Source organism: Lepus europaeus, chromosome 20, assembly GCF_033115175.1.
Source record: "Lepus europaeus isolate LE1 chromosome 20, mLepTim1.pri, whole genome shotgun sequence".
Classification (NCBI taxonomy): Eukaryota; Metazoa; Chordata; class Mammalia; order Lagomorpha; family Leporidae; genus Lepus; species Lepus europaeus.
In genome coordinates this window covers 5,242,611-5,264,535 of record NC_084846.1, presented here as the reverse complement: position 1 = coordinate 5,264,535, position 21,925 = coordinate 5,242,611, and the positions used below count along the sequence as shown (strand labels likewise).

Below are 21,925 nucleotides of genomic sequence, written 5' to 3'. Positions count from 1 at the left end.
GGAGCTCCTGGCTTCAGATTGGCCCCGTTCCAGCAGTTGAGACCATTTGGGGAGTGAACCAGCGGGTGGAAGATCTCTCTCTCTGAGAACTCTGCCTTGCAAATAAACATTAAGAAACAGAATTGCTTGTACGGTCTGAACTTCCACCTTGAGCTCACATCCCAGGACCCGACCCAGGCTCGGGGGCTGCCTCTGCCTACACTCTATTTAAATCCACAACACCTTCCACTCCCAAGTTTTCCACCTGCTTGGGGGCAGGGTAGGGACAGAAACCCCCTCCCTCCACCCCGGCAGGAAGGCACCCGATAGGCACAGCAGGGAATGAAGCCACATCAGCCAGGAACATCGGCGAAAGCCTCGGTTTAATTGGAGACAAGATCGAAGGATTGATTATCGATCAACGGACCGATTGACTGACCGTCAAAGTGGACGACACGCAAGCCACCCGCCGGTCCTGCTCCCACCCCGGGGAGAGGGCCCCCCGTCTGGGGGTGAGGACCCGTCTCGCCAGGAACCCCGAGCTCCAGCAAGTGGTAGGGGCAGGCTCTAACAACTTCCTGTCCAACCACCTCCGTGCGCCCGTGTCCCGGGGCCACGCAGTTTGTATAATACAGCAGGAGCGGGGGGCTCTCCCTGCCCGAGACCCCCTCCCCCCCCTTCCCGACGACATCCGCCAGGCAAGGGCAAGTTCATTTTCCCTTTTGTCCTCTGTAGAATAATTTACAAACCAACCTTACAGTATGTACAAAAAAAGACAAAAAAAAAAAAAAAAAGACAAAAAAAAAAAAAAAAACCAAGAAAATCGAACAAACAAAATAAAAAGGCCCACGCTGGGACCGCAACTACTTTTGCTACAAAATGAACCTTGTAGAGCATCATGGGAGGGAGGGAGGGCGGGCGGGCAGACGGACGGACAGAGGGAAGGCTGGGGCAGGGGGAACCGGGGGCTACAGTACCGTGTGCTCAGAAATGGAGGTGGGGGGCAAGCAATGCATTGGATGGGCCTTGTGCTGCCCAACCACAGAACCAGGCTGAGGGGCGTGGGGGACGGGCGGGAGGGGGTCTTTCCTTCCACATGGTCCCCCATGGCTTGAAGAAGAATGGCCTTGCACCTGTCCTGCTGCTCAGTTTGGCATGGTAGGGACACCGGGGGAGGGGCTGCCCAGGAGGGGGATGTGGGTGAACACCGTTATTGCTTCGTCCTAGGGCAAAGGGTGGGCGGGCTGGGGGCAGAGTCGGGAGGATGCCGGCAGGGGGCTCCGGGCCGGGCCCCGCCCTGCGCGAGGTGCAGGTGGGAGCCGCTGCCACCCCTTCCCCGGTGGCCGTGGGAATCATTAAGGCAGATACACGAGGAGAAGCAGCTGGAGGGGCGGGGGCGGTGCCTGTGTGCAGTCAGAGCTCCCCCCTCCCCAAAACGGAGGAAATCCGGCGTGAACCCAAGGAGGACGGGGAAGGGGGCGGCGAGCGGAGGGGGCCGGCAGGCGGGACGGCTGGCCCACCTGGACCCTGACCGCCCCTCCCCAAGTCGGCATGGCTGGGGCTGCGCAAAATGAGGCGGAAGACTTTTGATGGGGGGGGGCGCGGGCCAGAGAGGGCGACCCCTCCGCCGGCCCCGCCCCAAATGGCTATGCCTGGCTGGGTTCTCGAACCCCCCAAACTCAGAAGGAGGCCCCCACGCCTGCACCTGGACCCAAGAGGAGGCCGGAAGACGCAGCCTTGAACTTGGGGGCGTGGGCGCGGGCGTGGGGGAGGTGGGGCAGGGGGGCTCGGAGGTGGCAAACCCAGGAAGAGGAGGAGTGTCTACAGTTTCTGTGTTTTTTTCTTTCTTTCCCTTTTTTTTTTTTTTTTTTGCCTTTTTCTAAAAATGTTACAATTAAAATTCAAAAAATAAAATCCCTTCAGGGACACATCCGCCCCTCATTCCCCAGCCCCCACTTTGAAAAAAAAAAAAAAAAGAAAAAAAAAGAATCGGCTGCATGGGTGGGGGCAGGGAGAATGGGGGGAAAAAAAGGAAAAAACAAAAAAAAAGCCCACTTTTCTGTTCTTGTTTCTCATGGGGGCCACGGGGTCTTTGAGGTGGCGGCCGAGGAGTTCGGGGCGGGATACTGGGGGAGGAGGTTGCGGGTGGAGACAGGGTGAGCGTGTTGGGGCTCAGGGGGGGTCTCCGGGGGACCCCCGCCCGCCTGGCGCTGCTGGGTGCGTGGGAGGGTCTTCTGCAGCTGTCTCTTTGGCAGCCTGATGCTCTCTTCGGGCCCCCACCTCGGCTGCCGTGGAGGGGAGGCCCTGGAAGCCCGGGGCCTCCTCTGGAATGGGTAGGGTCCTCAAAGCAGGCGGCAGGGGGCTCCCCACAGCCAGGGCAGGGGGGCGGCCCCGGCTTATGGCATCCACGGATTCCGCCTGGGCCGCCGATTCCGCCCAAGCCGCTCCGTGCACCTGCACCTTGGGCGATTCGTCCCGGCCCTGGGCCTCGGCCAGTTCCCCGGATGCATCGGGGGCCTTGGTCTCGGCCGCAGGCGTGGGTGCTTCCTGTGCGTCCTGGGCCAAGAATGGGATCTGGGTCGTGCACGCCTCCTCCTCCTCCTCCTCCTCCAGCGTCAGCTCGAATTGGAACTTATCAGGTGGGCCCGGGTGGCCTGGCCCCCCAGGCTCATCCTCGGGCGGCGGCGACGGGCTCTGCCGGATGGCGCTGTAGTACCAGCCCCGGTTGTCTTCCAGCGTGTCCAAGATCTCTTGGGCATCTGGGTGCACGAGGTCTGCCCAGGTCTCCCACAGTGGGTGCACGATGTAGTCGATGAAGCCCACCTGGGGGGGAGGGGAAGGATGGGATGGAGAGGCGGCCTGGCTTCCGACCCACGGGCTGAGCCGCCCCTGTGATGCCGGCATCCCCTATGGGTGCAGTCCCGGCTGCTCCGCTTCTGACCCAGCTCCCTGCTGGTGCACTGGGAAGGCAGCAGGTGGCCCAGGGGCTCGGGCCCCTGCCGCGCCCGTGGGAGACCCAGATGACATTCTAGGCTCCTGGTTTTGGCCCAGCCCAGCCCTGGCTTAGCAGCCACTTGGGGAGTGGAACCAGCCAAGGGAAGCGCCTTTTCTGTCTCTCATCACTCTGCCAATCAATCAATCAATAAGCCTTAAAGCAAATAAACAGGAGGCCTAGCAGGTGGGGGGTGGCACTGTCCTATTATAGGATGTAATAAAACAAAAAATGTGCTTTTATTCCGTGATCCAGAAATTCTGCTTTTCCAGACGTACCTTGGGAAAATTCTGGGACCACAGGAAAAAAAAAAAAATAACAACTCATATACAAGACAAAAACACACGAACTGGCAACACCTTCACCTGTGCCTCAGGTAGGGCTCAGTGACAAGGCACGGTGCCTCAGGGACAACCTATGGCAGTTTTGGCAACAGGAAGCGAGTAGAAACGACAGCACATCACAGCAGACGGCTCCCTAGCATTGCCTTCCCTTCTCCTTAGTCGCCGCCGCCGACCCCGTACCTGGGACTTCTCCACGGAGGCCGTGTGCTTGTCGCACATTGGGCTGATCTCCATGCCCCGCTCGCGCTCCCGGTCGCCCTGCTGGAAGAACTCGGCCATGATGCGGTCGGTCCACTGCCTGTACAGCTCCAGCGGCTTGGTGGGGTTGCTCAGGTCTGCGCAGTGCACCATGTTCCTTAGCACCTGCACGGGGGGCAGGGCGGGGGTCTTCAGGGGCGGGGCCCAGTCTTGGCCCGCCTTTCTCCTCCTTGCGGTGGAGAGAGTGGGCAGACGGGGTCAGGGGCGTGGAGGGTCCCAGCCTCGCGGAAGGGGCACCTGGATGCGGTCAGAGTAGTTGTCCAGCAAGAGGACCCCCGAGCTGGTCACTTTCTTCGTCTCCACCATGGTCTTCAGGTCAGCCAGCAGGGTCATGTGCTTGGACATGTCTGTGGCCAGCACCTGTGGGCACAGGGGTGTCACGGGGTGGGGGGCCGCCCGGCGGGGGCTCCCCTGGAGCCCGCCTTCTCAGGCCTCGCTCTGCTGCCCGCCCCCACCCACCATGTCGATGACCATCTTGCGCAGACTCTGCCGCTGGCGCTTGGTGAGGTTCTGGAAGATGTCGCAGTTGTCCTCTTGCAACAGCTTGAAGCCCACGGCCAGGTGGTGATTCTCCAGCACGGACTCGTCGTTGTACATGAGCGCCAGTTCCGAATCTGCAGCCCGGGGCAGGGGGATGGGGGGAGGAGGTCAGGCTCCGCCCCCAAACCAATCAACTCTGCCTCTACGCCGCCGGTCCCGCCCCCAAGACAGCCAGCCCCGCCTCCAAACCAATCAACTGCCTCTATGCTGCCGGCCCTGCCCCCAAGCCGGCCAGCCCCGCCTCCAAACCAATCTGCCTCTACGCTGCCGGCCCGCACTCGACAGCCAGCCCCGCCCCCAAGCCAATCAACTCTGCCTTTACGCCTCCGCTCCCGCCCCCAAACAAGCCAACTGCCTCTATACTGCTGGCCCCGCCCCAAGCCAGCCAGCCCCGCCCCCAAGCCAATCAACTCTGCCTTTATGCTACCGGCCCCGCCCTCAAGCCATCCAGCCCCGCCTCCAAACCAATCTGCCTCTACGCTGCCGGCCCGCTCTCGACAGCTAGCCCCACCCCCAAGCCAATCAACTCTGCCTTTACGCTACCGGTCCCGCCCTCAAGCCGGTCAGTCCCGCCTCTGAGCCAATCACTCAGCCTCAAAGCTACCGGCTCCACCCCCACCAAGATGGCCAACCTCGCCTCTAAACCAATCGCGCCTCCTCCAAGCTGCCGACCCCGCCTCCAGCCCCGCCCCCGGGAAAGGCCGCTCACTAGTATTGATGAGGAACTGGTTGGAGACCCCAGGGTGGTCGACGTCGTGGATGGCAGCTGCGAAGAGGGCAGCGAGAATCTCCAGGTCCGTGAATACGGCCTGGGGGCAGAGAGAAGGGGTGGGAGAGAAAGAGAGGCTAGAATGATGGCGATGAGAGACAGGGTCGGAGAGGGTGGAGGGGGACCGGGTGGGCAGGGCATCATGGAAGATGAGGGTCAGGGGAGAAAGATGGTTTCAGAGAAGAACGGGGGCAGAGGGAGGTAGAAGTCAGAGACACAGGGTTAGAGAAACACAGAAGAGGGGGCTGGGGGGGACCCGGGGGGCCGGCGGCAGGCACTCACATCCAGTGCAGGCGTGGCCAGCAGCACGTGGGTGGACTGCAGGACGTCGGCCGCGTGGAGGCTGTTGTGGTAGGCCACGTCCGCGTGGTAGTGGTCCTCCAGGGTCAACATGTACGTCACCATGGTGTCCACGGGGATGCGGAACTTCTTCAGCAGGTCCCGCTCCTGAGGGCCAGCGAGGGGACAGGGTGGTGACCACCCCCACCCCGCGCGCTCCGGCCACACCCTGCACCTGTCACGGCCCACGGCCCGCTCTCCGAGGCCCCCATCACCTGGAATATGGTGTACATGATGCAGCTGAGGGAGCGTCCTCCGGCGTAGTCTGACACGCAGAAGATGTTCAGGCCCCACTTGCTCAGGTTCTCCAGTTCCTGGGGGAGAGGGAGGTCAGAGGTCGTGAGTCTGCAAGGCCTCCGGGACCACTTCCTAGAGGTCTGGTCTGAAAGACGCACCATGACTGCTCACCCAGTCGCGAAGTAACAAAATGGGCAAGGGAGGGGAGGTGGTCGCAGTTCCTGCCACCACGTCCTCCATCTCCCTGGGCAGGCAAGGACACAGAGGCTCAGGGAAGCGAGGGGACTTCTCCAGGATTGTGTGGCTCCCGAGTGACAAGGCTAGGAGGGGAACCCGGCCGGCCGGACGCCAAGCACAGCTCGGCCTCTGAGCTACGCTACCCTGCTGATGCACACCCTGGTCGGCAGCAGGGATGGCTCAAGTCCTCGGGCCCCTGCCACCTACGTGGGAGACCTGGGTGGAGCTCCTGGCTCCTGGCTCCAGCCTGACCCAGCTCTGGCTGTTGCAGCCATGTGGGGAGTGACCCAGTAGATCTCTCCCTCTATCATTCTGCTTTTTCAAATAAGACAATCTTTATATAAAAAGACACCAGAGGAGACCCGATGCCCAGTGCTTCTCTGGGCCCCGGCAGGACCCCCACCCCCCTCTCCCGCCCAGCCCACACCCACTTGCGCCAGGAGCTCCTCTTGGTCAGTCTTCACGCCAAAGCGGGGGATGCCGGAGTTGCCGAGGCTGTGTGTGGGCCTTTTCACCCCTGTGATCTGAGACATGGGCTGGAACGGGGGGGCCGGGGCTGGGGGCTGCTGGGAGGGTTTCCGCCGTGGCGTCTGCTCTCGTTCCGTCGACGTGGGTGAGGGGATCTCCACTTCATTCTGTTTGTCTGAAGGGGTGGGGGTGGGGGGACAAGCATGATCACCCCTCCCGGAGGCTCCCGCGTCTCTCTGCCACCCCGCCCCCTCCCCCCACCATATCCGGGGATGTTCACCGGAAGGGGTCGACCCCTTCTGGATGTCCAACTGATGACCTCTCAGAAGCCGGAAACTAGAAAGGGCCAAGGCGCCCTTCTGGGAGGTGGTGGGCTGCAGTGGGGGCCCCGGGGCCAGCCCAGGGCTGTGGGGTGGCCCTAGTCCGATCATGGCGTTTGGCCGGAAGGTGGGGTGGGAAGTCAGGAAGTGGGGCGGGGAGGTGAGGGAGAGCAGCTGCTTGCCCTGGATACCCAGGGAAGATTCTAGGGTAGGGAAGACACCCCTGTGTGGGCCGAGAGGGCTGGTGGGGGGGGCCATTGCTGGGAGGAGGGAGGGCAGAGGGGTGTCTGGCTCCATGGCCCCCCCCTGGCACCAGCCTGCCCAGGGGCCAGCCCCAGGAGCCTTTTCCTAAGCCTTCAAGGGTGTCCAGCGCGCAGCCAGGACCACCCATTGTGACCTGGGCTGCCAGTCAATGACAGGGCCTAAGGTGGGGTCATTTGCATACCGTGCTCCCATTGGCTGGATCCTCAGAACTCTGAGACATACCACATCCTCATGGGCGGGAGCATTTGAAACTCTGGACCGTTTTTTGCTGAACCTGCGTGTGTGTGTGTGCGTGTGTGCGCGTGTGGAGTGTCTCCTGGATTTGGGGGCCTTTGGGATTTGGGGATATTGTAAGGCTATATTTGGGGAATATCCTTAGTTGAAGGCTACTGAGTTCACAGGTTAAGATGAGTTTCAGTTCCTCATGAGTTTACGAATCACAAAGAATTTGGGGTATTCTGTTTTATTAGGGGTTCCACAGTGTTAGGAAATCCTGCCAACTTTGGGGAATCTCTTATTGGTTGTTAAGCTTGGGAATCCCACTGAGTGTGGGGATCTGAAGTTTGGTGCCTCTACTGAACTTGGGGGTAGTCATACCAAGTTTAGTTTTTGGAGAGCTTTATAGCTTGAAGGGTCTTTAAAATTTGGGAGGCTTTTGTGAGTTCTTTTTTTTGTTTGTTTGTTTGTTTTGACAGACAGAGTGGACAGTGAGAGAGAGAGACAGAGAGAAAGGTCTTCCTTTTTGCCGTTGGTTCACCCTCCAATGGCCACCGCGGCTGGCACGCTGCGGCAGGCGCACCGCGCTGTTCTGATGGCAGGAGCCAGGTGCTTCTCCTGGTCTCCCATGGGGTGCAGGGCCCAAGCACTTGGGCCGTCCTCCACTGCACTCCCTGGCCACAGCAGAGAGCTGGCCTGGAAGAGGGGCAACTGGGACAGAATCCGGTGCCCCGACCGGGACTAGAACCCGGTGTGCCAGCGCCGCAAGGTGGAGGATTAGCCTAGTGAGCCGCGGCGCCGGCTCGTGAGTTCTTTTTTTAAGAAAATATTTTATTTGAAAGGCAGAGAGGGACGGAGGCAGATGGAGGTTAACTCTCTAAATAACCCCCAACAGCCAAGATTAGGCCAGGCTGAAGCCAGGAGCCAGGAACTCCATCCAGGTCTCCCACGTGGGCAGCAGGGACCCAACCACTCGGGCCATCCCCTGCTGCCTCCCAGGGTGTGCCTGAGCGGGAAGCTGGACTTCACCCCGGGCACTCCAGTATGGGACGTAGGTATCTTAACCCCTGTCCCCTTGTGGGATTTTAAGCCCACCAGGCCTCTTAAGCTCGAGAACTTCCCGAGTCGCAGCATCCGAGTTTGGAGGCCTCGTCTACAGCTGGGGCGCCCCTTCTACTACATTTTCGGTTCTGCTGGGTTCAGGATGCTTCCCGACCTTTAGGAATTCATCCCCTTTGGATCTGGGGGTCTCCCGGCATCCTGTGTCAGAGTTCCACTGAGTTCTGGAAGGGGTTTTCCCCTTGCGGTATTCTTACATGTGTGTTGCTTAGGATTTGGGGTCCCGCTGACTTTGGGGGCGTCACGCATGGGAGCGCTCCTGTGTGATGCCTTTGACCTTTGGGGAGTCGAGAGGCAGGGTCAACAGGCCTGGAACTGGAGCGCAGCCCCCTTCGGCACGGCGCCCCCTGCCCCCCGGCACCACCTGCTGCGGCCTCCACTCACCCAGGAACGTGGTGGAGATGTACTCTGACACCTGGTTTCCTGATCTGCTCATTTCCGACAGGTGCGTGAGTTCACGGTTCAGCATCCTCTTGAACTAAGGGGAAGGCGGGAAGAGGGAAGGGGTGACGGGGGGGCGACATGGCACCCCCCAGCCCTTCCCAAGAAACTCCTGAAGGCTCAGTGACTCATTCGTCATTTTCCTTCTGCCAACAGAACCCCTACCAGGCAGCTGGAGGGGAAGACTCCAGTCCTCCTCCCCGCAGACCTGGAAGGGAATCCCCAGGCTGGGGTGGGGGGTGGGGAATGTTGGAATCAGCAAAGCCCTCCCCGAGGTTAAAAAGGGCTCCCCCCCTCAACCCACCCCCACCCCCAGGAGGAGCCAGAGGAGCACCTGTGGAAGGGAGGGGCTCTTGCCTAAGAGGGAGCCAATGGGGTATCAGGAGACTCCCGTCGCCATGGTGATGGGAGTCTCCTTAGCAACTCCCCCTCCAACCAGCTGCTGAGATGGGGGAAAGGGGGGCAAGCCAGAGGCCCCTTAACCCTTGCCTTCCCAGAGCCACCCTGGCCCAGGTCTTCCCAAAACATGGACCTCAATTCCTGGGGGTATCCACCCCCAGTCCAGGTTAGAAGAAGGGTAGGCAGTTTCCAAGCTCTAGGGGAAGAGAATTTTTGGCCAGGACAGGGAGAAGGGTGAGTGAGTGGAGGAAGCCACAGTTCGGTGACCCAGGGGAAGGGGAGGGGGCTCCCATCATAGCCCCCTTTCTCCCAACCTCAGGAAGGTAGACCGAGGCACAGACGCATGGGGTGTGCCCCAGGCCTGGCTTGGGGGCCCCTCCTGGCCCCCTCATGCCACTTGACACAGGCCTCTGCTGTGACATTGTGCAGGGAGGAGGAAGGGCATCGGCTCCCCACCCCCAAGCTCTGCCAGGCACCCCCAAAGCAGAGAGACTCTGCCCAGCGAGGCGGGGGGCCACCAGGCTGCAAGGGTCACTCACTGCTCCCCAGGCTGCCCAGAGGCCCAAATGCACTGAGACACAGACACACACACAAACACACACACACAAACCCACACAGCCACACAGCCACACGGCGACCCAGCCCCACAAATCAAGGGGCACACACACAGGAAGGCAGTCATGGACAGGTGGGGGTCGCAAGGCTCAGAAGGACCAGCTAGCAATGGGAACACAAACACGGCCCAACACACCGCACCACAGCTCTCTGATCTGAAACAGGGCCACGCCGTGACCCAGGTCAACAGGCGGACATGGTCAGGCAGACAGACACGGATCCAGACGCTGACACGGTCACGCCCAGCAGGAGACAACCCCCTCACCCTGCCATCCCATGGGAGTCACACGCCCCCAGCCGCCCGCCATCCACGCCCAGCCCTGGGTCACACACACACACATACACACAGGCACAGGTCTCACAGGCCACACTCGTGCACAGTTGCACACAAGACCCCCCTGGGGGCTGGAGGGTCCCAGGCGGAGGGTCCCTTGCCCTTCCTCCACCCCACCTTCCCCTACCTGGTCCCACCAGCCCACCAGCCACGGCTTGGAGCACGTCTCGCAGAAGAAATCCACCAAGGGCATCTTGGAGTCTTAGCCCCGCTCGGGGCTGCCGCACACAGAGGCTGGGCTTGGGGAGTCCCAGGGTTCACAGCCCCTGGGGGTGGGGCGGGGGGGTGGGGTGCTGGGCAGGTGGGGGCAGCGGAAGGGGGAGCCGCGGAGGGGCCTGGGCCGGCCCAGCAAGGCTGGGGGCTCCCTTCCCCTCCGCGCCCCCGGACGCAGCCCTGGTTACATCGTCCGCCGGCCCCTGGCCCAGATGGGCCCCCCGGCGGCGGAGGCTGGAGGCGGAGGGGCGTCCTTGCCCATGGAGGGGCGGGGGAGGGTCCCAGGCGGAGGCTGCGGAAGCTAGGGGCTCCGTCCGAGTGTGCACCCGTGTGTGCGTGTCGCGTTCACTGCAGCACTGGCAGGCTGCATGCAAAGTCACGTGGTGCTGGGGGGTGGGGGGGCGTTAAAGGGGCATCGGAGACCACAGGCCTCAGCCAGGACCCAGCGGGGCGGCCGGGGGTCAGGGAGGAAAGGCCACGCCTTCCTCCCCACCATGAAGACAGCTCCTCTCCAGGGACACACCCAGACACACACACACACACTCCCTGTGACACACACGCAGGGACCCGAATGCTTCCTGCCCCACACTTACAACCCACACACGCAGGTGCACACGCACACACACACAACCACAGTCACAACCTGCTACAGGCAGACAACCAGGCACGAAGGTGCGCCCCTTCGAGAACCAAGCCGCACACCCCGACGTACCCCTAGGGACGGACACCCAGACACCAGACACACTTCCAAACACACACACACACGACAAATGCTCCTGAGAATACTCACACAGATGCACAAATGTGGACATACTCTGGCACCAACACAGAAACACCCACCGGGACACAGTCACATTCTCAGACGCCTGACCCACCCTCGGGGACACCATCGCCTTCAGACTCACACGTTCCCAGACAAGCCTCCACCCCCAGACGTGCACACCCCGCCCCAACAACGACACCCCCACCCACACATCCATTTCCTAACAGGCATCCGCCCACAAGGGCTGCACAACTCCAGGAAGCGTCATTCACAGCACCTGCTGTCGGAATGACACACATACCCCCTTCCGGCATGGCCTGCACACTTCCACACCTGCCACCTGTGCACACCCTCCACAGGTGCACCCCAACACACCAGTGCCGCAAACAGGCAGCCCACAAACCGGCGGCGACACCTAGAGATCGTACAAGCAACCGAGCCCCCCAAGAGAAAGTCACTTAGGGACAGACGCACCCCCCAACACACACACGTGCGCACGCACACCAGCCCTGGGGAAAGGCAGGCCACAGGAGTTACAAATCTTAAAGCTGCCGCTCAAGCGCTGGCCGCACCCACATCGGCCATTGGTTGGCCGGTGCCCACAGGCCCCGCCCAACGGCCCTCCCCCAGGCATTGGCTCCACTCCATAGGCCCCGCTAAGGGATTGGCCACGCCCCATCAGCACCTCCCCAGTGGTTGGTCCCGCCCAGCGGTTGGCCACGCCCTCATCCGCTGCACCCAGTGGTTGGCCGTTCCCACAGGCCCCGCCCAACGGCCCCCCCCAGGCATTGGCTCCACTCCACAGGTCCCGCTAAGGGATTGGCCGCGCCCCATCAGCACCTCCCAGTGGTTGGCCATGCCCACAGGCCCCACCCAACGGGCCCCACTCAAGCATTGGCGTCACTCCATAGGCCCCGCCCAATGGCTGGCCGCGCCCTCATCCGCAGCACTCAGTGGTTGGCCGTGCCCACAGGCCCCACCCAGTTATTGGCGGCAAGCCTTGGCCCCGCTAGGTGATTGGCCACGCCCCATCAGCACCGCCCAATGGTCGGCCCCGCCCACCGACCCCGCCAGTATCTGGCTCCACCCCCGGGCTCCGCCCAGGGCTCTCTACACACCTTGTGCGAGGCCATCTCGCTCACGGAGCGATAGGTCTGCATGGACTCCAGCTGCTCCAGACACCAGTCCAGCTCCTCCAGGGTCTCCCGGGCCAACTGCTGACACGTCTCCTCTGGGGAGGGGGTGGCGGGGCCGGTGACGGAGGGCCCGGAAGCCCCAGCCCGCGGTGATGGGTGTCGGCCAGGGGAGCGGGGTGCAGGGAAGGGGTGACGCCTCCCCACCCCGCCCCCCAGGCTTAGCTACCTGACAGCGTGGCCTTGCAGACTGGGGTCGGGCCTCCCAGGGGTGAGCGCCTGCAAAGGAAAGGCGCTCCAAGATCGGCCTGGCCCCCACCCCAGACCCCTGCGTCCCAGGCACACAGCCCTGTCCAATGCGGCTTGCGGACGCTCCGTGAGCCCATTCTACAGCTGAGCACACCGAGGCGCAAGGAGAAGTTAACGGCTTCCCCCAAGCCCACAGGCCTGCCGATGGGTGGCAGGGTCAGGTCTTGCTTCCCCAAGTCTCTTCTCCCTTGTCTGCCCCTCCCCACAAGCCCTCCGACCCCCTGAAGACAGCTCTGCCCCCACCCCCACCCCAGAGGGACTGGCAGCTCTCAGCCACACCCCCTGCCCTAAAATCCTAAGAGCCACTGCTATTGAGCGAGCACTTACTACGCGCAGGGCAATGCTCTAGAACTTTCTACACACCACCTCCTGGACTCCACAGCAGCTGTCGAACAGAGGCACGATTTGACGTCCCAGTTGACAGGAGGGAAACAAAGTCACCACAGGACGGCCACTGACCCAGCCAGGAGGCACCAGGGCCCGGAGCGGGCCTCACCCCCGCACATGCACCCCGAGGCCCTCACTCACAACCACCTCTGTGGTCTCGGGCCCTCCAACTGCCATGGCCCAGGGGCAGGCAGCTGCTGCCTGGACAGAGGTCCAGAGAGGTCAGCCCAGAGCAGGACGGGAGTTAAAGCCAGCTCTCCCCAGCCTCGACTTACTTGTGACCGGGAATGGGCACATTGGTCAGCAGCGAGAAGTTGCTGCGCACGCTCCGGAGACTGGCCAGCACCTGGGAGGGGGGCAGCAGTGAGGGAGGAGCTGTCTGCCCGGCGGAGCAGCCAGGGCCAGCCTCCTTGCCCGGGGATGTCGGGGCTGGCCGGAGCCCCTTGCGTCTGCAGCCCCGTGGGGAGGGGTCCTCACCTGGGCAAACGGGGTTACGATGAGGTCCTCGGCGTGCCTGCAATTTAGGGAGAGTGGCAGGTCAGGGTGCCCAGCGAAGGTGTGGGCGTAGACACCGTGGGGGCTGGCCCTGGGAGCGGCCAGGGCCCGGAGGCTGGGGGGCTGGGCTTCCTGGGAGCAGAGGCTGGGAAGGGGGCTTGGTGGGGTAGGCAGAGCTAAGGGGGCAGAGCTGGACACCCGCAGGGGTAGCAGCGGGGTCTAAAGGAGCGAGGAGGCAGGTGAGCAGGTCTGGTGATGGGAGGGGCTCGCAGGAGGCTGAGGGGCTCAAGTAGGGGGCTTAGCATGTCACCAGAGAGACCCAGGCAGCCAAGAGGTAGGAACGGGCTTGGCAGGGTCCAGTGGGCGAGCGGGGGTGCTGTCAACACAGGTGGGACTGATCCTGAGCGAGGGGCTCTGAGTGGCTGCAGGGGACAGCACGGGCAGGATGGGGCAGCTTTCTGGGGGCAAAGGGGCTGCTGATCCTTCACTGGGGAGGACAGGTGTGTCTGGTGGGGGGGGTAAGGTGGAGGTGGGTGTCCCTGCTCCTTGACTGGGGGGAGTTGGGGGAGGGGTGCTCACGCCTCGCTGGTGACCGATGAGTTCCGGGACATGGTCTTGGGCGACATGTCGTAGTCGCTGTCGGAGCGGTACAGGAAGGACTCCCGGCGCTGGCTGGCGGCCGCCCCGGAATGCAGCACAAGCCCCGGGCTCGCCTGCGAATCCAGGGGGCTGCGGCCGGGCGATGGTGTCGGTCCATTCTCTGCCTCGAAGCTGCAGGGGAAGAGGGGCCAGGGAGACTTAGAGGGTGCCGGGACATTCCTGGCGCACGATGGGGTGGCAGGTGGAGGGTGTCAGAGCGAGACAGATGTCCCAGAGCGCGTGGGAGAGAGAGATCTTCTATCCACTGGTTCATTTCCCGAATGGCCACAATGGCCAGGGCTGGGACAGGCTGAAGCCAGGGGCCAGGAGCTTCTTCCAGGTCTCCCAGGTGGGTGGCAGGGGCAGCAGCAGAGGATGGCCCAAGTCCTTGGGCCCCTGCACCCACGTGGGAGACCCGGATGGAGCTCCTGGCTCCTGGCTTTAGCCTGGCCATTGCAGCCACTGGGGAGTGAACCAGGGGATGGAATTTCTCTCTCTCTCTCTCTCTCTCCCTCTTTGTCACTATTCCTTTCAAATAAATAAATAAATAAGTCTTTAAAAAAATCACCATGCAACTTCCACTGTGCAAAACGACACTGTCGAGAGGATAAAAAGATAAGCTACAGACTGGGAGAAAAATAAGCGACCTCACCAGGAACGCACACAGGTTCGAGTGCTGGAAGCTTGCTGCCCAGCGTGGCGAGGTTAGGAGGTGGTGGACCCGTAAGAGGCGGGCCCTAGGGGGCAGGCACTGGCGAGTTCTCTGCTGTGGCCCGGGAGTGCAGTGGAGGATGGCCCAGGTGCTTGGGCCCTGCACCCCATGGGAGACCAGGAGAAGCACCTGGCTCCTGGCTTTGGATCAGCGTGGTGCGCCGGCCGCAGCGGCCATTGGAGGGTGAACCAACGGCAAAGGAAGACCTTTCTCTCTGTCTCTCTCTCTCACTGTCCACTCTGCCTGTCAAAAAAAAAAAAAAAAAAAAAAAAAAGAGGCAGGCCCTAGGGGGCGGGCACTGGTGCAGCAGCGAAATCCCTGTTCGGGTGCCTGTATTCTGTGTCACAGTGCCTGGTTCAAGTCTCACAACTCACCCAGCTCCCTGCTGTGGCCTGGGAGGCAGCAGGGGCTGGCCCAAGCGCTCGGGCCCCTGCACCCACGTGGGAGACCCGGATGGAGCTCTGCGGCTCCAGGCTTGGCCTGGCTTAGCAAGGGCTGTCGCAAGCGTTTGGGGAATGGACCAGAAGATGGAAAAATCTCAGTCTCTCTCTCTCTGCCTTTCAAATACAATGAAAATGAACAGAGAAATAAAATAGATAAGAAATGTTTAAGTCAACTCATGGGGCTGGCATTGTGAGGCAGCGGGTTAAGCCACCACCTATGACACGGGCATCCCATAGGAGCTGGTGTTCGGGTCCCGGCTGCTCCACTTCCCATCCAGCTCCCTGCTAATGCCCCTGGGAAGGCGGCGGAGGACGGCCCAAGAGCCTGGGTCTCTGCACGTGTGTGGGAGACCCGGAGGAAGCTCCTGGCTCCTGGCTTCAGATTGGCCCAGGTCTGGCAGTTGTGGCCATTTAGGGAGTGAACCAGCAGATGGAAGACCTCTCTCTCTCTCTCCCCCTCTCACTGTAACTCTACCTCTCAAATAAATAATAAATACAATTTTAAAAAAATAGCCATCCTCCTAGAGAGATGCTCCACACCATTAGCTGTTAGGGAAATGCAAATCAAACAGCAATGAGATGCCACAGCTGCCCCCCCCCCCGACGGCTCCTGTAGGGCACCCTGCCTCTGAAGATCTTGGGGACCCCCCACCCCCTGCATACAGTGCTGACAAAAGCCGGTGACTCCGGGGGCAGCTGGGTCCTGGGCCACTGTCTCTCCAGGACGCTATTGAGCGTTTCGTTTTATTTGAATGTGTTTTTGTGCGAGACAGAGCGTTCACATTCAGCGCTTATTCAACAATGGCTGGGGCTGAAGCCAGGAGCCAGGAGCTCCATCCGGGACTCCCTCATGGGTGGCAGGGGCCTCAGCGCTTAGCCCTCACTGCTGCTTTCCCAGAAACATCAGCAGAGAGCTGGATCAGAAGCGGAGTTAGCTGAGACTCGGACCAGGCATCTGAGGACAGATGTGGGTGTCCCAGTCACAACTCCAGCTCCCAGGATGGCATCTGTCATTGGCCTTTTTTAAAAAAAAAAAAAAGGCCGGCGCCGTGGCTCAACAGGCTAATCCTCCGCCTTGCGGCGCCGGCACACCGGGTTCTAGTCCCGGTCGGGGCACCGATCCTGTCCCGGTTGCCCCTCTTCCAGGCCAGCTCTCTGCTGTGGCCCGGGAAGGCAGTGGAGGATGGCCCAAGTGCTTGGGCCCTGCACCCCATGGGAGACCAGGAGAAGCACCTGGCTCCTGGCTTCGGATCAGCGCGGTGCGCCGGCCGCAGCACGCCTACCGCGGCGGCCATTGGAGGGTGAACCAACAGCAAAAAGGAAGACCTTTCTCTCTGTCTCTCTCTCACTGTCCACTCTGCCTGTCAAAAAAAAAAAAAAATAAAAAAATAAAAGATGTATTTATTTATTCAAAGGGCAGAGTTACAGAGAGGCAGAGAGAGAGAGAGAGACAGAGGAGTCCTCCATCCGCTGGTTCACTCCCCAGATGGCTGCAATGGCTGGAGCTGCACTGATTAGAAGCCAGGAGCCAGGAGCTTCTTCCGGGTCTCCCACATGGGTGCGGGGGCCCACTCGAGCCATCTTCCACTGCTTTCCCAGGCCATAGCAGAGAGCTGGATCGCCCACTCTCCGTGTCCCTGAGGTCACCAAACCTCTCCCACCTGGAGGAACCCCCACACACGCCAGAAACCCCTCCAGGTCTCTCCTCTGCTTCTCTGCCCCTACTCCCTGCAAACGACCCACCCCGCCACGCTGCGTGGGCAGAGCAACTACAACCCAAGTCCAAAGTGTTGGCCGACGCTTGCACCACCAGCATCCCATATCCCAGCACTGCTTCGACTTCCGGGTGCCCTGCTTCCCATCCAGCTCCCTGCTAATGCGCCTGGGAGAGCAGCAGAGGATGGCTCAAGTGCTTGGGTCTCTGCCACCCACGTGGGAGACCTGGGTGGCGCTCCAGGCTCCCGGCTTTGGCTTGGCTGAGCCTGGGCTGTGACAGCCATTTGGAGAGCGAAGCAGCAATGGAGCAATACGTAATTTTTTTTTTAAAGTGCTCATGAAGAATACTCATATTTGATAAGGGATTAATATCCAGATGATAAACCATTGCTCCAACCCAACCACAAATGAAAAAAACAAACCGCCCAGTTCAGATACGGCCACGAGATTTCAACACACTTCCCCAGAAGACAGAGCCCGAGGAGCACGGGCAGTGGACTGCATGGCTACCCAAGTCACAAGCAGGAATCAGGGGCGCAGGGGGTTCCCACCGCCCAGGCGACAGGACGCCTAGCGCTTTCCGAAAACGCGAATTGGGGCAGGCCCCGTGGTACGCCGGTTGAGACGCGACGTGGCACAGCCACATCCCGTATCTCAGAGCCTGGGTTTGAACCCCAGCTCCACTTCCCGCTCATGCCCACCCTCGGAGGCAGCAGGTGATGGCCCAGGTGCTTGGGTCCCTGCACCCCCATGGGAGACCCGGATGGAGCTCCTGGCTTCGGCCTGGCCCAGAGAGTGAATCGGAGGTAGGGATTCACAGGGATGCGTGCACACCCTGTGTTTGTCGCAATGGAACTCAAGAGAGCACAGAGCAGGAAACTGTCCATGCGTCCACTGCCGGATGAGTGGCTCAACACAGGAGCCCCACCCAGACAGATGCTTAAACATTTACTCACTGCCATCTTTAAAATGCACTTTCATTCCATTTGAAAGGCAGAGTGACACAGAAAAACAGACAGAGAGATCTCTCCTCTGCTGGTTCACTCTCCAAATGCCCCCTATAGCAGCCAGGACTGGGCCAGACTGAAGTCAGGAACCGGCGACTTCACCCGGATCCCCTCCGAGAGGGGCAGGGACCCAGTGTCGGAACCATCACTGCTCAGCATGAAGCCGGGTAGCCGGGACTCGAGCCCGGCACGCTCAGATACGGGCTGCAGGTGCCAAACACCCACATGAGAGAGCGCACTGGGTTCTGGGCTCCCGGCCCTGGTCTGGCTCTTGTAGGCATTTGGGGAGTGAAGTAGCAGGTGGGCGATCTCTCTCTCTCTCTCTCTCTGTCTCTCTCTCTCTCTCTCTCTCTGTTTCAGATTACAGAAGCTCAACCTGTAAGAACATCAAGACCCTTACAGAGTTCTTGCTGTGCACCTGGGGCTGTCCAAGTGCCTTAAACACATCAACCCATGTACGGCCACCCACTCCGCTCACACACCTGTTGGACGAGACGCAGGCACAGCGCGGCAATGAGGGGTTGGTGGCCATGCAGCCTTGGGAACCGTGTCCTGTCTCCCAGGGCCCAGCCTGGATGGTCCGATCGGTGCCACCGGGGATCGTACTCCACGCAGAAGACCTCCCCGTGCCACCCCCTACCCCCCACACCCCTTGCCTGGGAGCCAGAGCTACAATTTAGGGAAAGGGCGACGCAGCCCCAGAGAGCATGCCCAGCTAACGTTGCTGGCAGATACACAAGCCCTTGGAGACGCACTCACGTCAGCAGGAGCCCAGGGGCCTGGGTAGAGAGAGGACACTCCCCAGGGCTTTCCCTGGTGCTCAGGGCGCAGGGAGCAGATGTCTCCCAGGCTGCTGCGGGGGGGGGGGGGGGATTGGAGCTGTGGAGCCGAGGCAGGGCGGGAAACTCAGCTACCCACCACCTCCCAAACCAAACCTTGGGGCCAGCGATGTGCCCATGGGACCTGAAGGCCACAAACCACACTCAGGGACAGCCACACGCCCCAGGCACTCCCTCTGGGCCGGGCTCACCGCCTGGTGGCATTCTCAAGTAAAGTCCACTTCCACCTCCATGAGCCGCTTAGGGCTGCCCACCTGGGCTCCCCGAGCATCAGACTGGGCCGCTGGGGGGCCGGGGCAGTCCAGGGACAGATCCAGACCCCAGGGATTTCTGGGGCAGAGCCGGATGGGAAACAAACAAGCTTGGGGGGGGGGGGGATGGGCAGTGAAAGGGACACACAGCCGGTAACACTGTTACTGCTACGCCTGGGTGCACACTGCCGACCCATTTCCCAGACAGAGCAACCGAGGCACAGAAAGGATGCTTAACTAGCTCAGCGGAAGAACGTGGATTGGAACCTGGGCCGCGGGGCCACCAAAGCTGCAGGCCGACTCGCTGGGCCGAGGCAGAGCCAGGCCTGGTGTCTCCGGGGGTTCCCTGCCCCTCTCCACCCGGCTCCCTCCCAGGAGGTGGCAAGCAGCCTTCATGGAAAGGCCTGGCGTTCGCTCTGTGAAGGTCACACACGGAGGCTGAGGGCAGGCTGACGGGTGTCGGGCTGGCGCGTGTCTGCCAGGCGGGCGCGTGGTGCCAGGTGACACGGCTGTTTGTGGAGCTGGGTGTGCAAGGAGAGGGGGTGATGCATGGGGGGGAGGGGAGGCCCGTGTGCGGCTGTGGGTCAGCGTGCAGCCGTAGCTCTGTGCGTGTGCCAGGAACGGGATGTCTGGGGTGCCTGGGGGCCTCTGGCGGCTCTGAGTGTGTGTGACGGCCCCCGGCCCGCGTGGGTATGGGGTGTTCCTGTCTGCGTCGGGGTACAGGTGAGAGTCTGGTCCCGGGAATATATGTGGGGCCAGGTTTGTGTCACCCCCCCCCCAGCCAGGCGGCCACACGCGGTATAGCAAACACCAGGTGACCCATTGCCCTGTGTGAAGGCGTCTACAAGCTGAGTCCAGGTATCTCACCGGCCGCCACCCTCAATGCCCAAACAACCACAAGGCCACTTCCCCAGCCCAGTCTGGCCAGCTGATTCCGAATGGCCTCCGGGTGGCCAGGAACCTCTCCCCCCCACCCCCGTCCCAGCCTGACTGGCAGCCCCACCCAGGAGGGCTAAGCTTGGAGGCTCGGAGCAGCAGAGCAGGGCTCTGGGGAGCTGGCTCCAGGCCAGTGGTCTGGGAGTCGAGCCCAGGTGACGCTGGACACCCAGAGCCGCAGCCAGGGTGAGGGCCACAAGCCCACGTTTAGGAGCCCTAGGAGGGTGCAGAGAGCTGGACAAACAGGAAGGGAGCAGGACTTAACACCCACAGCTTTAGTAAAGGCAGGGAACGGGGTGGGACCCCAGCTGGCTCCTGAGTCCCAGGACTCCCGCAAGGCAGACTGGGGAGGTGCCCACGCCCCCCACGGCAGCCAGGACCCTCCACAGCAGAGGGGGGACTGACCAGGAGCCACCCACCTGACAGATCGGCCCAGCGAGTGCCGACGCGTGTCCTCATCGCTGAAGGAGAAGTGGGTCAGAGAGTCAGGGGCCGCGGGGGACAGGGCCAGGGCGGGGGGCCGGGGCCGGGCCCGGGGCGCTGCACCGGAGCGCATGGGAGCCAAGCGCCGTCGAGGGCTGCATGGGGACTGCTGCAAGGTGCTGTGGCCGGCACCGCTCGCCAGGCCCGAGGTATCTACAGCGGCAGTGACGGGCTGCGGCGGCGGCTAGCACCGCCCCTATACCCGCCCCCCTCCCGGTGACCCCCCCCCTTCCCCGGGGATGGCCCCGGGTGGCCGGGCGTCCCGGTGTCCGGGGGAAGGGGGTGTGCTCCGGGCCCGCCTCCCCCTGCAGGGGCCCTGCGGAACTGGGCACTCGCTGTCGGCCTGCGCCCTCCCTCCCTGGCCCCGGGGGGTGCCCGGGGCTCAGGTTTCCCGGGCTCCAGGCCCATCCCCCTGACACACACCCCTCCTCCTCCGCCACCTCCGGCCCCGCCTTTCCCCCCTCCCCGCCCTGACGTCCAGCCGGGCCGCTCCAGGTCTCAGCTCACTGCGCGCGCGCCCTCGGGGGAATGAGACCAGCTCGCGCAGGCAGAGGGCAGGGACCGGAGACAAAAAGCCCAAAGGGAGAGATGTGGACCTTGGCGAGGGAGGCGGGGAGGAGAGGCAAAAACAGAGCCCACGGAGTTCTCCCCAACACGTCCTGGACCCCCAGCGGGGCTCCCACAGGTGCACTCCCTGCCCCCATCCCTTCCCAGGGCCTGCCTCCCGGTGCCTCCCTTGGGAGAAGCCTACAGGGCCCACCTCCCTCTCCAGAACTAAGGGACCCTGCACCGCTGGACTGGACGTGGCCTCCATGCCACCCATCCCCAGCTCCTGGCCTCTGCAGCCCACCCTCGGTCAGGCCAGGAGGAAAACCCCTGCGGGACCCCCCCCCCCAGCACGTGGTCACACCGCTGAGCCTCCCAGCCCCCGGGGGCCCTGCTGGCCCCACAGTCCCCCGTAACCCTGGAGGGTAGCCGGCCTCACTGCCCCCAAAGCCTGACCACAGCCTGAGGTTTGCACAGGAAGTGAGAAGACCGCAGCAGCGCTTATTGAGCGCCTACTGTATGCAACCCCAGCAGGCAGGGGGCGATTTCTATCGGGGCCATGTGACCCAAGAGGCAAAGTGGAGGGCAAGTCACAGAGCCCCAGATCTGGAGGCGCGCCAGGTGGCCAAGATGGGGGCCTGGGACCCACTTACCAGGCCGACGCGTGGCGGCCGAAGTCCTGGGCGCTGCGGAGCAGCCGAAGGCGCCTGCGGAAAGTTGGGGACGGGCTGGCGAAGAAGACGGGCGAGGAGGGCGGCGACCGTGGGCGGCGGGCAGCGCGCGGGGCCGACGGCTCGGGCAGGAACGCCTCGTCCTCGGCCGCAGCCGCCGCCGCCGCCGCCGGGAAGGCCGCCGGCCGCAGCTCGGGGATGCGGCCCAGGCCGCGCGGCCGCGCCATGGCCGCGGGGGCGCGGGGCGGGCCCGCCTCGCAGGGCGCCGGGGAGCTGCGCCGCCCGCCCCGCGCGCGCCCCACGCAGGCCTGGCCGCCCAGCCCCGGGGCCCGCGGGCCGCACCCCGCCCCGCGGCGGCCTCGGCCCTTCCGGCTTCGCGCCGGGGCCGCCCCCAGGGCAGGGCAGGGCGGGGAGGGGCGGGCCTGGGGCGCCCACACCGGCCGCGGCGGGGACTCCCCCGCAGACCCCAGGAACGGCCTGTAGTCCCTCTAGCGTCCCCACAATCCCCGGA

General features: G+C 62.7%; 1 protein-coding gene across 2 annotated transcripts; it reads right to left on the bottom strand.

Moving 5' to 3' along the window:
* Positions 1 to 763: 763 nt before the first annotated feature.
* On the bottom strand, positions 764 to 21,641 carry PDE4A (phosphodiesterase 4A). 2 transcript variants are annotated; one of them, XM_062178121.1, is made up of 15 exons: positions 21,397 to 21,641; positions 13,751 to 13,942; positions 13,154 to 13,190; positions 12,952 to 13,022; positions 12,210 to 12,259; positions 11,966 to 12,078; positions 8,467 to 8,560; positions 6,127 to 6,338; positions 5,437 to 5,535; positions 5,165 to 5,329; positions 4,823 to 4,922; positions 4,033 to 4,187; positions 3,811 to 3,933; positions 3,496 to 3,678; positions 764 to 2,802 (listed from the first exon to the last, which is right to left on the bottom strand). In XM_062178121.1, exons 1-15 carry the CDS (start codon positions 21,639 to 21,641, stop codon positions 2,152 to 2,154), a joined length of 2,490 nt encoding a protein of 829 aa, XP_062034105.1. In that variant the 3' UTR covers positions 764 to 2,151. The 2 variants fall into 2 exon arrangements, with proteins under 2 accessions (XP_062034105.1, XP_062034106.1); XM_062178122.1 differs by lacking the exon at positions 21,397 to 21,641 and adding an exon at positions 20,134 to 20,294.
* Between the last annotated feature and the right edge of the window lie 284 nt (positions 21,642 to 21,925).

What these genes read in the sequence shown, in the direction of transcription:
- PDE4A (XM_062178121.1), bottom strand. Translation starts at nt 21,641, where the DNA reads ATGGCGCGGCCGCGCGGCCTGGGCCGCATCCCCGAGCTGCGGCCGGCG. An exon ending in GTGCCCATTCCCGGTCACAA is followed by an intron (nt 12,260 to 12,951) that starts GTAAGTCGAGGC and finishes TTTCCTTTGCAG; the next exon opens with GCGCTCACCCCTGGGAGGCC. An exon ending in CCTCCGTGGAGAAGTCCCAG is followed by an intron (nt 2,803 to 3,495) that starts GTACGGGGTCGG and finishes CCTCCCCCCCAG; the next exon opens with GTGGGCTTCATCGACTACAT.